The 15037-nt window shown below is 39.8% G+C and overlaps 1 protein-coding gene across 3 annotated transcripts in view; it reads left to right on the top strand.

The window, feature by feature from the left end:
- Positions 1-15037, top strand: part of METTL24 (methyltransferase like 24) — a 139903-nt gene that overhangs the window by 65754 nt on the left and 59112 nt on the right. For all 3 annotated transcript variants that reach the window (XM_023727651.1, XM_023727652.1, XM_023727653.1), the window contains 2 exons: positions 3124-3263; positions 11539-11767. In XM_023727651.1, coding sequence (XP_023583419.1) covers positions 3124-3263; positions 11539-11767 — 369 coding nt within the window. The remainder of the gene's footprint in view (positions 1-3123; positions 3264-11538; positions 11768-15037) is intronic.

Below are 15037 nucleotides of genomic sequence, written 5' to 3'. Positions count from 1 at the left end.
CAGGTCCAAAGGACGTGCTCTGCTCCCAGCACTGCTTTCTTGGTGGTATGAGGTTCCCGTGTGTCTCTGCTCACTTCTCTCTTTTATATCTCAAAAGTGATTGCATTAAGACACTGATCTTGTCAACCTCATCAGTATAACCTCATCACAGTGATAGAATTTACAACACATGAGGAGATCACATATAATATCATAATGGTAGAGTTCACAACACATAAGGACATCACATCAGATAACACAATCATACAATACTAGGAATCATGAACTAGCCAAGTTGCTACCCACGTTTTTTGGGGGACACAATTCAATCCACGACAATGTCCTTCTCCAGGGACTGGTCCTTCCTGATAATGTGTCCAAAGTACGTGACATAAATTCTCGCCATCCTAGCTTCTAAGGAACATTCTGGCTGTACTTCTTCCAAGACAGATTAGTTCATTCTTCTGGCAGTCTATGGTATATTCAATATTCTGTGCCAACACTGTGATTCAAGGGCATCAAATTTTCTTCAGTCTTCCTTATTCATTGTCCAGCTTTTGCAGGCATATGAGGCTATTGAAAATACCACGACTTGAGTCGGGTGCACCTTAGTCCTCAAAGTGACATCTTCGGTTTTTAATACTTTAAAGAGGTCTGTTGCAGCAGATTTGCCCAATGCAGTACGTCATTTGATTTTGTGACTTCTGCTTCCATGGGCGTTGATTGTGGATCCAAGTAAAATGAAATCCTTGACAACTTCGGTATTTTCTTCATTTATCATGATGTTGCCTATTGGTCTAGTTGTGAGCCTTTTTGTTTTCTTTAAGTTACAGTGTAATACATACTGAAGGCTGTGGTCTTTGATCTTCATCAGTAAGTGCTTTCAGGTCCTCTTCATTTTCAGCAAACAAGGTTGTGTCAATTGCCTATCATAGGTTGTTAGTCTTCCTCCAGGCCTGATGCCCCGTTCTTCTTCATATAGTCCCACTTCTTGAATTATTTGTTCACAATACTGATTGAATAAGTATGGTGAAAGGATACAACCCTGATGCACACCTTTCCTGATTTTAAACCACGCAATATTGCCTAGCTCTGTTCGAATGCCTACTTCTTGGTCTATGTATAGGTTTCTCATGAGCACAATGAAGTGTTCTGGAATTCCCATTCTTCACAATGTTATCCATAATTTGTTATGATCCACACAGTCGAATGGCTTTGCATAGTCAGTAAAACACAGGTAAACATCCTTCTGGTATTCTCTGCTTTCAGCCAAGATCTATCTGACATCAGCAGTGGTATCCCTCATTCCACGTCCTCTTCTGAATCCGCCCTGAATTTCTGGCAGTTCCCTGTCAATGTACTGCTGTAACCACTTTTGAATGATCTTCAGCAGAATTTTACTTGCGTGTGATATTAATGATATTGTTTGATAATTTCCACGTTCTGTTGGATCACCTTTCTTTGGAATGGGCATAAATACGGATCTCTTCCAGTCAGTTGGCCAAGTAGCTGTCTTTCAAATTTCTTGGCATAGACGAGTGAGCACTGTCAGCATTGCATCCGTTTGTCAAAATATCTCACTTGGTATTCCATCAGTTCCTGGAGACTTGTTTTTTGCCAGTGCCTTTAGTGTAGCTTGGATTTCTTTCTTCAGCACCATCAATTCTTGATCATATGCTACCTCCTGAAATGGTTGAGAGTCAACCAATTCTTTTCGATACAGTGACTCTGTGTATTCCTTCCGTCTTTTGATGCTTCCTGTGTCATTCAGTATTTTGCCCATAAAACCAGAAAACCACACCCGTTGCCACTGAGTCGATTCTGACAGGACAGAGTTAGAACTGCCTCATAGGGTTTCCAAGGAACATCTGGTGGATTCGAACTGCCAACCTTTTGGTTAGCAGCTGTAGCACTTAACAAGTGGACCACTAGGACCCCACAGAATCCTTCAATATTGCAACTTGAGGATTGAATTTTTTCTTCAGTTCTCTCAGCTTAAGAAGTGCAGAGTATGCAAACTGTGCCTGCTTTCCAACACAGGTCAGAATCCCTTACTAAGTATTTTTGCTTAATGTGCAGTTGAAATTAGAGACTTGCTTCTGCTTGACTTAGATACACATTCCCTTTGGTTTTCTTATCTAATGTTGATGAATGAGTTAAGAGAAGTGCTTTGGGTAGCTGAGGAAGAGCCTCCTGCCTGGTGCTTTTGGCCTTCTTCCCAAGGAGGAAATGGGTTAGAGCCATTTAGAAGACAGGAGGAATACTGTCTTCTTGGCAGGGACTGCACATTCATTTCATTTGACCACTCATCATCTGTTTACCTTGGGTAATACATCCCACCTTTCTGGACCTTAGTGGCCTCATCTTATTTGCCTGAGATAAGGTATAGACAATCTGGTGAGTGTCCTAAGCTCTGTGCCCATGGTTGTATCTAACATTTTGTTGTATCTAACATTTTGTTGTAGAGACATTGTGGGTTACCAAGGCCTCTATGCCTTGCCAGCACTGTTCTCTATGCTTGGAATGCCCTTCCTGGTCTGAGCCTCTTGATCAACTTCTGTTCATCCTACAACACTAACATACCTCAGTGAAGCCTTTCCTGGCCCCTCTCCCCTCCCATCTTTGTTCCTGATTTGTTCTCCTTTCCACACCCTGTGCATATGGCTACAGAGACAAAACAAAACAAAAAACACCCAGTTGCCATCAAGTTGATTCTGACTCATGGTGACACCATGTGTGAGAGTAGAACTGGGCTCCATGGGGTTTTCAATGGCTGATTTTTCAGAAGTAGATCACCAGGACTTTCTTTTGAGGTGCCTCTGAGTGGACTTGGACTGCCAGCCTTTTGGTTAGCAGCTGAGTGCATTAACCGTGTGTACCACCTAGGCACCACTAAATCAGCAGGTCTTAATTTCCTTCCACTCCTGCTTCTAGTCTCTACTAGGTCACTGACAATCTGTCTCTTAAATTCCTCGAGACATTTTATAGCAATCTTACGTGTCCCTGGGGAGGAGAGTAGTTAGCAGTGGAGAAGGACATAACTGTTCTATTATGGTTTTCAGGGACTGGGGAAACAGTAAGTCTCTACCTGCCATTTATCATGAAACAGTTCACGTTATTCACATTGATTTCCAATCCTTACAGATTGCATGTGATCACATGAGTACAGGTAGCCTGGCTACTGACTACAGCCCTGCAAAGAAGCCCTGGTCGGTCTGTCTCGATGACAGGTTTGGCTTAGCTCATCAAATGCAGAACAAGCAGTGCCGCCTCTACTCTTTGGGGTAAGTACATTTTACAGCAGAGGAAAACAAAAACTCTTGCAAGCAGTCTAGGCTTTTTCAGCAACACAAGGTTATGAAGCGTTGCAGTGCGTAACAGGTGCTGTGCTTTGTCTCCTGCCACCATTACAGACTGATCTGTTAGGTAACTGCAGGCAACTGCAGATTCACTGAGGTCTCCTTGGCCAGGGCCACTTTTCCCCCCATTCTGCTGGTAGTAAACTGGTGCTTCAGTTTTCAGCATGAGGATGATACTTTTGGTGATGCCAATGATTTCCAGCTAGAATAGAGTATTCTTATTATAAAGGGAGCCCTGGTGATGCAGTGGGAGCCCTGTTCGTGCAGTGGTTAAGAGCTCAACTACTAACCAAAAGGTCAGCAGTTCGTTTGAATCCACCAGCTGCTCCTTGGAAACCCTATGGGGCAGTTCTACTCTGTCCTATCGGGTTGCTATGAGTTGGAATTGACTCAACAGCATTGGGTTGTTTTTTTTATTTTTTTGGTTTTATTATAAAGAGAGGAAAGAATATTAATGAATGCAGCTAGAAAAAAATAAACAGCGAGTATGTAAGACATTTTATACACAGTAATGATGAGTGAGAGGCAGTGGTGGTTCAGTCACAGAATTCTTGCCATCTATGTGGGAGACCTGTGTTTGATTCCCAACAAGTGTACCTCATGTGCAGCCACCACCCATCTGTCAGTGGAGGCTTGTGTGTTGTGTGATGCTGAACAGGTTTCAGCAGCACTTTGAGACTAAGATAGACTAGGAAGAAAGGCCTGGCAATGTACTTCTGAAAGTCAGTCAATGAAAACCCTATAAATCACAATGGTCCAGTCTGCAACCGATCATGGGGATGACACAGGACCAGGCAGCATTTGTTCCATTGTGCACGGGGTCATCATGAGCTGGAGGCTAACTTGACGGCAGCTAACAACAACATGATACTTGATCCAAGACAAATGGCCAGGGTCAGATTTTTATGTTTTGTGCCGATGGTAAATCTGTATAGTTTTACATTTTAAAAAAAGGAAAAAGGAAGCTCTTATGAAAACCATGTGATTTTGTCAAATTTGGGAAAAATTGATATTTAGTTATTCAGGCTGAAAATGCTCTAGATATACAAGTGGATTTAGAGAACTTTTTGCAAAAGTGTGAATATAAAGTAATAAGAACAGTATGTCACCAAATACATTAATACTCATATATAAACAGTTACAAATGAGGTATGCATCAAGAAAAAGACAGGAGGGAATTATTTTTGTTTGGAACACCCATAGACTCCTTATAGAATTTATGGAATAGGTACTTAGGCTAGACCTCTGAGGCCTTTACAAACAGTAATGGGGACCCCGACTAACATCACATAGTTGCTCTTCACCTACACTTCTATGGTTCACATTTAGGCCCAACCAAAATCCTAGGTGGTAGCTCTAGGGGCAGACACCTGGCCTACCCAAAGGTGTCAATGAGTAGAGGATCACTATCCCCGTCAAAGTACAGCAAACATGAATTATTAGTCATTGTGGAATTTTAAAAAAAGGTTCCAATAAGAGTTTGGAGATAACGGAATTATTCTTGTGTGGGTTCAATGAAGAATGACAGGGTCTATCAGTGGAGCTTGGTGCACGGTAGACCCTCAATACATATTTGCTACAGAAACAACTACTTGGTAGGAGAGGAGGGCGGGAAGCTGGCTATGCTGTGGGTTCAACCTGGAGGCTGTGAAGTAGAAAATTAGTTGCTCAGCTAGTTGATTAGAGCAGACCTATTTTTCTGGAAGTCCACCAGTTATGCTTTCAGATTGTAGGAAGAATGGGAATTTATGACAATAGAGTTAATTTCATATCATGTTAAAAATATATGAAAGTAGGTCATAAAAATATTCACATCGGCAAAAAAAACCCCAAAAAACCCTGTTGCCATTGAGTCGATTCCAACTCATAGCAACCCTATAGGACAGAGTAGAACTGCCCCATAGAGTTTCCAAGGAGCGCCTGGTGGATTCAAACTGCCGACCTTTTGGTTAGCGGCCATAGCTCTTAACCACTATGCCACCAGGGTTTCCAACTGCATAGTACCACATGCAAATTGGAGATCTCAGCTTGGTCCTGTTTTCTTGCTCCAAACCGTCTTTTATATTTTATTTAATATTTTACACTCCAGAATAATTTTGTTTAAAGCGTATTACTGAGTAAAATGAAATAGGGAAAGCTGTTTCGGGGGGAAAAGTTTTCAGTTCCTTTTTGCTGTCCTTATGCTTCAGAGCCATTAGATAAGATAGTTCTGCTGTGAGATTCAGATCATTACATGTGAAAAGATGGTTTCTTGTTTGCATTTAAATGTTCTCCATTCAAAATCAGCTTCGTAAAGGGCAGATAAGAACAGCTGAATTCCATCAGGAAAAGAGATGAACAGATTATAAGGGCCAACGTTTGATTCAAAACATGAAAATGCTTAATTGAAAACTGGAGACTGAAGAAAATATTTCTGATGGCTAAAAAAGGATGCTGTGGGTGGATATATATGTCGATTGGACTGTTACTTAAGATTGAGAATCCTGGCAAGTATCCCTCCTTAGGTGAATTACTTGCCTGGGGGGCAAGTAGATAGCTGGAGGTAATCGCAGCTGGGGGAGGAGGGAGACTCAGACCAGAAGTGTTGGTCCTGATACGAGGAACAAGAGCAGGGAACATAGGCCCTGGATTCCCAGCATCTGGGATTGTTGGGACACTTGCGAGATAAATGGGAAGGGCAGATGGCAGGTGAGTTGTGTGCCCCCTACATTCAGGCAATATGTGCTCCAAGCCCGAAAGCTATGGCAGCAACAAGACAATGCCACCACTGTACCCAGTAAATCCCATGCAAACCGAGGATAATGATGCAGCTGCAGCTGGAGGTAGCTTTGGAGTGAGGTGGGAGAGAGGGGTCTGAGACATATGGAGTCAGAAGAAAAAGGCTGAGTGCCCTACCTTCTGATCTGTCTCACTTCCTTCCCTCCACCCCCAATAACTAAAACAGGCATCGCCTCCACCCTCTCTCTGATGTCTGACATTCCTTTAATAGGAGTCAAAGCTTTTATTCCACAGTTAATGTAAAAGACATTTGTCTGGGAGAGTGCACTCCGTGGGAAGTTCAGCTGAAAATTAAAATCTGTCACATCCTTTTCAGTGGAATAGATTAAGATAGGGGAAGGCACTGAAAAGGAAGGTATATATTACGGACAAGAGGGATGAGAAGAGAAATAAGGACAGGCTGTGGGTTCAGATGATAATATTGCCAGCTTGGGATAAGACAAGGAGCCCTGGTGGCACAGTGGTTAAGTGCTCGGCTGCCAACCGATAGGTCGGTGGTTTGAATCCACCAGCCACTCAGCGGGAGAAAGATGTGGCAGTCTGCTTCCATAAAGATTTACAGCCTTGGAAACCTTATGGGGCAATTCTACTCTATCCTACAGGATTGCTGTGAGTTGGAATCGACTCGACGGCAATGGGTTTGGTTTTTTGGTTTTATGGTAAGACAAGAGTCTCTGAGCGATGCGAATGGTTAACGTGCTTGGCTGCTAACTGAAAGGTTGGAGGTTCAAGTTCACCCAGAGATGCTGCAGAAGAAAGTCCTGGTGATATACCTCCAAAAACTCAGCCATTGAAAACCCTATGGAGCACAGTTCTACTCTGACACACATGGGGTCACTATGAGTTGATTCTGACTCGACAGCAACTGTTGTTTTTTTTTTTTTTTGGATAAGGTACATCTTAACTCACTGACTGTGGAGTGGAAGCACTAAGTGTAGCACCTTTCAGGATTTTTCTGGACTCTGTTATCCTTTCTTAAAGAGAATAGAGGACACCGGACACAGTGTTCCCATAGTTTTTTATTTCCTTTTTCTTCCTTGTGTCTCATAAGAGCTTTAGAAGCAGGAATAACTTTAGAGCTTAGGTAAAGCAATGCTACTTATTTAATTAAAATTTTACTTTAATAAATAATTGGTTTTGCAGCACCTACTTTATTACCTTTGCTCTTCTTCTTGCTTTTTACACCTACCACAAACTTGACTCATTTAAACTAAGCTTGAAGAAGCACCATTTTGAATAAGTAAAAGTAAGAGTTATACACATCGATTAAATGAATGCAGTTTGTTAATTTCCAGTATTGTTGCTGTCATTGTTAGTTGCTGTCTTAGGCTGGGTTCTCTAGAGAAACAAAACCAGTAAAGCTTATAGATGTATATACAGAGAGATTTATATCAAGGAAATGGCTCATGTGATTGTAGAGGCTGGAAAGTCCCAAGTCCATGGGTCAGACTGGAGACTTCTACTGGCTCACAGGCTGCGGAGATTAATCCTAAGATTGGCAGGCAAGACGACTGGTAAGCTGCTAGCTCAAGTCCCAAGAACCAGAGGTCAGACAAACAGGAGCCAGCTGCAGGATCCAGAGTGAGCAAAAGCACACGAGCCTTGCCAGGAAGTTCACCTATATTGGTTGCAGGCCACACCCCCAAGGAAACTCCCTTTCAACTGATTGGATGCTCACAGCAGATCCCATCATTGAGGTGATTATGTCATATCCATGGAGGTGATCACATCATTATACAACTGCCAAACTACATCATAACTGCCAAACCACTGAAAATCATGTCTCAGCCAAGTTGACACACAACCTTAACGATCATAGTTGCTGTCGAGTTGATTCCAACTCATGGGGACCCCATGTGTGCAGAGTAGAACTTCTCCATAGGGTTTTCAGGGCTGTGACTTTTTGGAAGCAGATCTCCAGGCCTGTCTTCTGAAGTGCCTCTTGGTGAGTTCGAACCACCAACTTTCGGCTACGAATCAAGCGCTTAGCTGTTTGCACCAGTACATATATATTAAGAGTAAATGGATTCTACTTAGTAAAAATAAAATAAGTTAACCAAAATATTTACAGTTTACAATAGTTTCATGTTATTTAATGTATAATATACAATAGTTCTTCACTATTGAAAAATTAATTTATACGGGTATGTGTGTGCTTACAATATTTATAATAAAGAACACTTGTATATATGTAGACATTTCTGGAACGACACATAAAAAATCTACTACCTATGACTATCTCTGGAATTTAGTCGCTAAAGATTACAGTAGAAAACTTTTAGTCGTCATTTTATATACTTCTTAAACGATTTGAATTTTTCCTATGTATTATGTTTTTAATGATAAGAAACTAGTTTAAATTAAAAACATTAATATATAATAAAGTCCCTGACCAATTAAATTAGTTGCAGAACTGTTGTGGCTAATTTAACTCTTAAAATTTTTTTGAGGTCATGATTAAAACAAATATAGATTTTAGCATGAAGAATGTTTTTCTGAAAACAATATTCTGAAAATTCACAGAGGAATAACTTACTCACATTTTTTTACTCTATAAGGTTCATATGCAAATTACATTTAGTGAGTACTTTTTTGACAGAGTGTTTTCTTAGGAAAGCTATAAAACTGCCATTTTCCAATGGGTGACCCATGATCACTGCTTTACTATCTAGTGTCAACAAATTCAATCAAGTGAAAAATCCCTTTGGGCAGGTGATTTCTACCTGTTGATCTATATAAATACAAATATATCTACTGAAAAATGCTTTGTAGTTTCTACTACAACTCTTGAGTTCATATTTAATGACAGATCTATCAGTTAGCTATTGCTGCATAACAAATCACACTGAAACTCAGGGGCTTAGAACCACCATTGTTTATTATTGCTCCCATGTGTGCAGGACAGCTGGGCTCAGCTGGGAGGCTGTTCTTCAGGCTGAGGTGGCTAAGGAAAGCTCTGCTTTTCATAGAAAGTCTCTGGATTGGCTGGGGTGGCTCTGCTCCTCATGTCTCTGATTTTTCTGAGGCTAGCCAGGGCATGTTCGTCACATGATGATGGCAGAGGTGCAAAAGAGTAAACAGAACTGCTCAAGGCCTAGAATCAGAACTGGCATGCTGCCACTTCCTCCTACAAAGCAAGTCATATAACCAAGCATAAAAATCAAGGCGGAGGCAAAGATATTCCACCCATGATGAGCATGGCAGTAGTGTGGATGCAGGAAGGGATGAAAAATTAAGGCTAACTAGTCAATCTGCCACAGCATGTTAAAAAAATAACAACCAGTTGCTGTTGAGTCAGTTCCAATTGATGACAACCCCATGTGTTTCAGAGTAGAACAGCATTCCATAGGGTTTTCAATGGCTGTGACCTTTTGGAAGTAGATCACCAGGACTTTCTTCTGAGGTGCCTCTGGGTAGATCTGAACTGCCAACCTTTCAGTTAGTAGCTGAGTGCTTAACGGTTTGCGCTACTCAGTGACTACCACAGCATGTTAGAGAATGGACAATTTGGGGGGAAATTGGAGTAGAAATTACAATGGTCTGAGCTGTGTGGGTTCAGTAGGAGGTAGAAAACAGAGAACAGGATCTCTTATGTAGCAGAAATGGGAGTGTTTGTGAGGGGAGCGCTGAATATCTTTCGAAGCAAAAAGAGTTGAGAAAGCTATAATTGAGGATCATCAGAGGGTTGATGTGACATGGGATCCCATAAGGAAAAGAGGGCAGCATAGTGGGAGTAGAGCGAGAGGATGAGGCAAATGAGAGTATGGCATCGAGAATATACCAAAGGCTATTTAGTTTATGAAAACCAGGGAAATAATTGTTATCCATTGGACTTATATATTTCCAACTCATGAAATAGTCTGAAATAGTAGAGTCTAAGAGAATGAAGAGTTTCTGCACTGGATTCAGACTTGTGCACTGAATTCAGGCTTGACCAATGTATTGTAGATATTCTGTGGGATTTTGGTACCCTAAATCACATCTAGTTATAGTATTTGGGCAGAGAAGCCATAATCACCATTTTTTAAGATCACTCTCTCAGTTAATTTCATATTCTTATTTTTCATTCAAGTTGCTACTTTAATCAAAGTGATACTACTGACACCATTAAATATGGAATATTTCTGAGTAAAATTGAAATTTGTAAGCGTATGAGTTTTCTACATGATGTCCTACCTACTGGATACTTAAGCCAAAAACAAACCCATTGCCATCAAGTCGATTCCAACTCATAGTGACCCTATAGGACAGAGGATAACTGCTTCATAAGGTTTCCAAGGCTGTAAATCTTTATGGAAGCAGACTGCTATATCTTTCTCTGGGTACTTAGGTACAAATTAATTCATAATTTCTTCCCTTTGTTCATGTGAATGTTGGTGTGAATTTAGGTGAATCAATTCTATTTTTTGAGTACTAGGTCCAATAGTACTACATACATTTGTTTTTTTTAAAAAAACTGTACTATTTTTACATACACTCCATTTCTAAGATAACATCTATTTTTTAAAAAAAGACCAGACCTACTTGTCTGAGAGACTGGAGAAACTCCAAGAGTATGGCCCTGAACATCCATTTAACTCAGTACTGAAGTCACTCCTGAGGTTCATCCTTCAGCCAGAGATTAGACAAGCCTATAAAACAAACAATAATTCATGTAGCTCAACCATGTATATGAGACTAAATGGGCATACCAGCCTAGGGGCAAAGACGAGAAGGCAGGAGGGGACAGGAAACCTGGAAGAATGGAAATGAGGAACTCAAGATTGAGAAGGCGAGAGTGTTTACATATCACAGGGTTGGCAACCAATGTCACAAAACAGTATGTGTATTAATTGTTTAATGAGAAACTAATTTGTTCTGTAAACCTTCATCTAAAGCACAATATAGAAAAAAAAAGAAAAAGAATTCACTGTTCCCAGACTTTAAAAAAAACCAAAAAAATCTATCATGTTTAAGTCAAGCAGCATGCACAGCACTGTAGCTTGTAAGAATGAAGACAAACGACCTCATCTGTAGAACATCTCTCTCCTAAAGGGAACTAATCCTGGGGTGTATACTTTTGACATATTCTGAGAAAGTCTCTTTGAACTACTGAATTCTTCTTTGTTGCATTGCTATTATGGTTTACATCTTTAAAAAAATCAATCTGGTATGCTTCTACATGTTTAAACATGTGCCTCTCTAGTCTGTGTTTAGCAGGTAATTTATTTTATCTGAGAAGCTTTTAGCTGTAATGATTTTTTTTTTTTTTTGCAAACGAAAGTCTGTTGAGTATTTACAATTAGCAATGTGTTAAAACAGGAGAAGGCTTGATATGACAAAGAAAATTGGCCTTGGCCTTGGAACTATCATTGTGTCAGTCTAACATTTTGCCTCATTACTTTTTTTTTTTTCCATTGATTTTCATCCTCTTTCTTTACAGGCTGGGAAGTGAGGATACTCATTTTGAGGTTAGCATGGCCAACAATGGGTGTGAAGTGCATCGTTTTGATCCTAGTGTTAAATCAGCTCACATTCTGGAGAGTCAGCACCTTTGGTATCACCGCCTATCCATCGACTGGCGGGACCCCCATCCGGCCGTTGCCGCCCAAAAACCTCATAGCAACACCAGAAAGCTGGGAACCATCTTGAATGAATTTGGGCATCACAAGGTGAGATTTTTCATTTAGTTTTATAATTAAATGAAGTAACAAACCCATAAGCTGCGTTTTTTTTCACTCAAACCAAAGATAACAACATGGGATAGTTAAAGGCCTAGTTTTAACCTAAATGATCACCATCATTATTTATAGAGTCAACGCTGTAGACACAGAGTTCTGGTGAGGATAGAGATAATGTTTAAACTGATTTTGAGATTTTAGTTGCTGTTGAGTGGTTCTAAGGTCTTGGTCAAGACCAGACAAAAAGACTAAGACACGTAGTTCTGGCATGGGCTCAGGAGTACTATTTCCACTGGGCAATTGATTTAAAATTCCCAGACAGTGCAAACAACATATGTTGACCTCAAATATAAAAAATAATCAGAGCCAGGTTTACATTTGTTAAGAGATTGGTTTGTTTCGTGTTTCTCACTGTTGTGACAATTATTTTGAGCCTTCTGGCTCTTAAAGGTCAGAAAATATGTGTAACTTTGATTAAGTGTACTTTATAAAATTGAATGGACATTATGTGTGCTGCAATTTATATAATTATGTTAAAGAATGTCAAATCCCTGCAAATATTTTATTGTGAATGGACAGCAAGAAAGAAAGACAGTGCTTGAACTGTGTTCCTTGAAAGCAATTTTAGTGCAGTAAGTAGACGTGAGCTAATTGCATTCTGTAGGCAGAGAGAGAAAAATTCTGAGTGCCGTTGACTTATGTTTGATCTCCAATCTTTACTTGGACTTGGCCTATCGTTTCTAGCCAGAGATGTCATGCAATTCGGAACATGTCAGAATATGTGTTTCTATCCAAAACAGTGCGCATGGGACTCTATTTTTAACTTGAGTTGGCTCTTGCTCTCTGATAAAAGGGCTTTTCCCGTGCATTGTTCTTTCTCCTATTTTTTAAACTCCTGTTATTAAACAGCAGGAGCTTCTTCAAGAACAGCTTCAAAGAATTTGCTGTTCTTTTAACATATGATTAATTATTGGTTAGTATTTTGTTTGGCCACTAGGAGTAAATAGCCTTTGATAGTTTGTAGCCTTGTTGAAAGGAGCCCTGGTGGTGCAATGGTTAAGTGCATGGCTGCAACCAAAGGTTGGCTTTTCGAACCTACTCAGAGGTTCTGTGGGAGAAAGACCTTGCAATCTGCTTCTGTAAGATTGCAGCCAAAAAAAAAAAACCATATGAGGCAGTTCTGCTCTGTCACGTGGAGTCACTATGGGCCGGAATCAACTTGATAGCACATGGCAACAGCCCTAATGAAACATATATAGGATTTTTGGGGGGAGGGAGAGTAAAATCTATGAGCTGAACCCTTTTTAATGTGCTATTAATTTTTTTAAGTATGTGTGGGAAGAAGTGGGGAGCATTTTTCAGACTTCATTTTTATCTGCCACTTGTTACTGTCGTAGACCTGGTTTTTATAGCTGAAAATTACAGGCTTGATTTTCTAATACGTCAACTCTAGATTAGTCAAAGAGCTAAATACTGATTCTTTGTGTTCACTTAGGAGTCTTGCTGCTCTTCTTTATTGCTTTTCACATCCTGTTTCCTTCCATTCCCCACCCTTCAAAGAAAAGACTGAGTAGAGGGAAGAGGTGAAACTCAAAGCCATTTTGCTTTGTTTCGATACTATTTTAACAAAAAATTTGGTGAAGGTGAGGATAAAATAAAACTTAAAAAAATGATCTGTGGATATAATTTTATCTAAACCACATTTCCTGTGGGAAATGTTTTCAAATAACCAGGTACGTGCCTGAACTGTATTTGTTTAGCTCCATGAGAGCTGCACTGGCCGAACGTTTATGTTGAGCATGAAGGACAAAGCTTTATTACAGTACTGCTCCTGAGAAACAGGAATATTTACAGTGATCCCTGAAAAAGAGAGATGCTTTAAAGGATTGCTTATATTCCTAAGGCCACTTATTTTTATTACAAATATTAGTAATGAAAGAACCCTGGTTCAGAATTGTCAGGCACGTAATTGCCACTTAAAAACAAACATATCCCTTGTTGAAGAATTTAAAAGGTGCTGACATTTATCTATAGAAATTTTTTTGGTGACTGGTTTAAAACCAAAACAAAATCTAAGCCCATCGGTGAGTGATTGCTTCCATTAGGAACATGCTTCTGGGAGCTATGTGGTGCCAGATAAAAGGAAGCCTTGTTTGTAGCCTGTAGCAAGCACTGTCTGTTTTCATTTTTCTGCGTGTGTACAGATGCTGGTAAATAGGACGTGGTTCTGGCAGCAAGAGCAAATAAAAAAAAAAAAACATGAAAAAGTGTCAGTGCTTTTGTCTTGCCTTCTTCACTCATTTATTTTGAAAGTGACTATAGAAACCAAAGAATTTTTAGTTGCTGCTTTGTTTTGGTTTGTTTCCTTCATGACTTTAAAATAGCTCATATTGTTTTGTAATGCTTTCCATGTTAGGCTATTTTTCTTCTTTTCTTAATCCATACCCAAATTCCAGCCACTCAGGCAATGTAGGCAAAACGGAAGGGCAGTATTGTGAGACCGTGACAGAAAGATGCATATGGCTCTCCTACTGCTTCTAAAACTCTTTGATAATTTTCACTTCAAACTATAAATCAAAAAAAAACCTTTCTAAAGCATCAAGCGAGAGCAGCTGCATCAGCAAAAACATGTGAACCAGAAACCCATGCTGTCAAGGAATAATAATCACCTGGGTCCAGCATTACTTGAAATGATTAACTGTCTGCTATTTGCTGAAGTGGTTGTTGCTGTAACAAAGCATAGGAATTTTTCCAGAATGTGACTAGAAATATGGAAATCTGAAGTTTCTGCTCATACAAGTCACAATGTATGCTTTTTTTCTATAGTCTTTATTACACAGTCAGAGTATCATAAATGATCCAGGCTGGTTAATGAGAACTTTTTTTTTTTCAGTCTTAACTATGCTGATAATAATCAGAATAACAGAGCTGCAGTAGTGCTTATCTCTGCAAACTCTTTAATCTAGTTTAAGTCGTGGGTCCCCTTGTGAGCAAGTCATTTAACCTCTCTGGCACTCAGTTTGATTATCAGTAGAATGGGGACAAAATATCTACCTTAAAGGGTTGTCTTGAGAGTAAGATCAGAGAACACCTCCAGCAACGTGCCTGGCACAGATTAGTCACTCAATTGTTTTTACTAAATTCAAAGAATCTTTATTAAAAGTGTTAGTAAATACTAAGTTTTATAGAAAACATTCCTTTTTTTATTTCTTTGTAGGGAAAATATTTCAGAGATTTCACTGGAAATTATCTGCACCTAAT

This window comes from Trichechus manatus, unplaced genomic scaffold (assembly GCF_000243295.1).
Source record: "Trichechus manatus latirostris isolate Lorelei unplaced genomic scaffold, TriManLat1.0 scaffold00017, whole genome shotgun sequence".
Classification (NCBI taxonomy): domain Eukaryota; kingdom Metazoa; phylum Chordata; class Mammalia; order Sirenia; family Trichechidae; genus Trichechus; species Trichechus manatus.
This window is presented reverse-complemented; position numbering and strand designations above follow the sequence as displayed.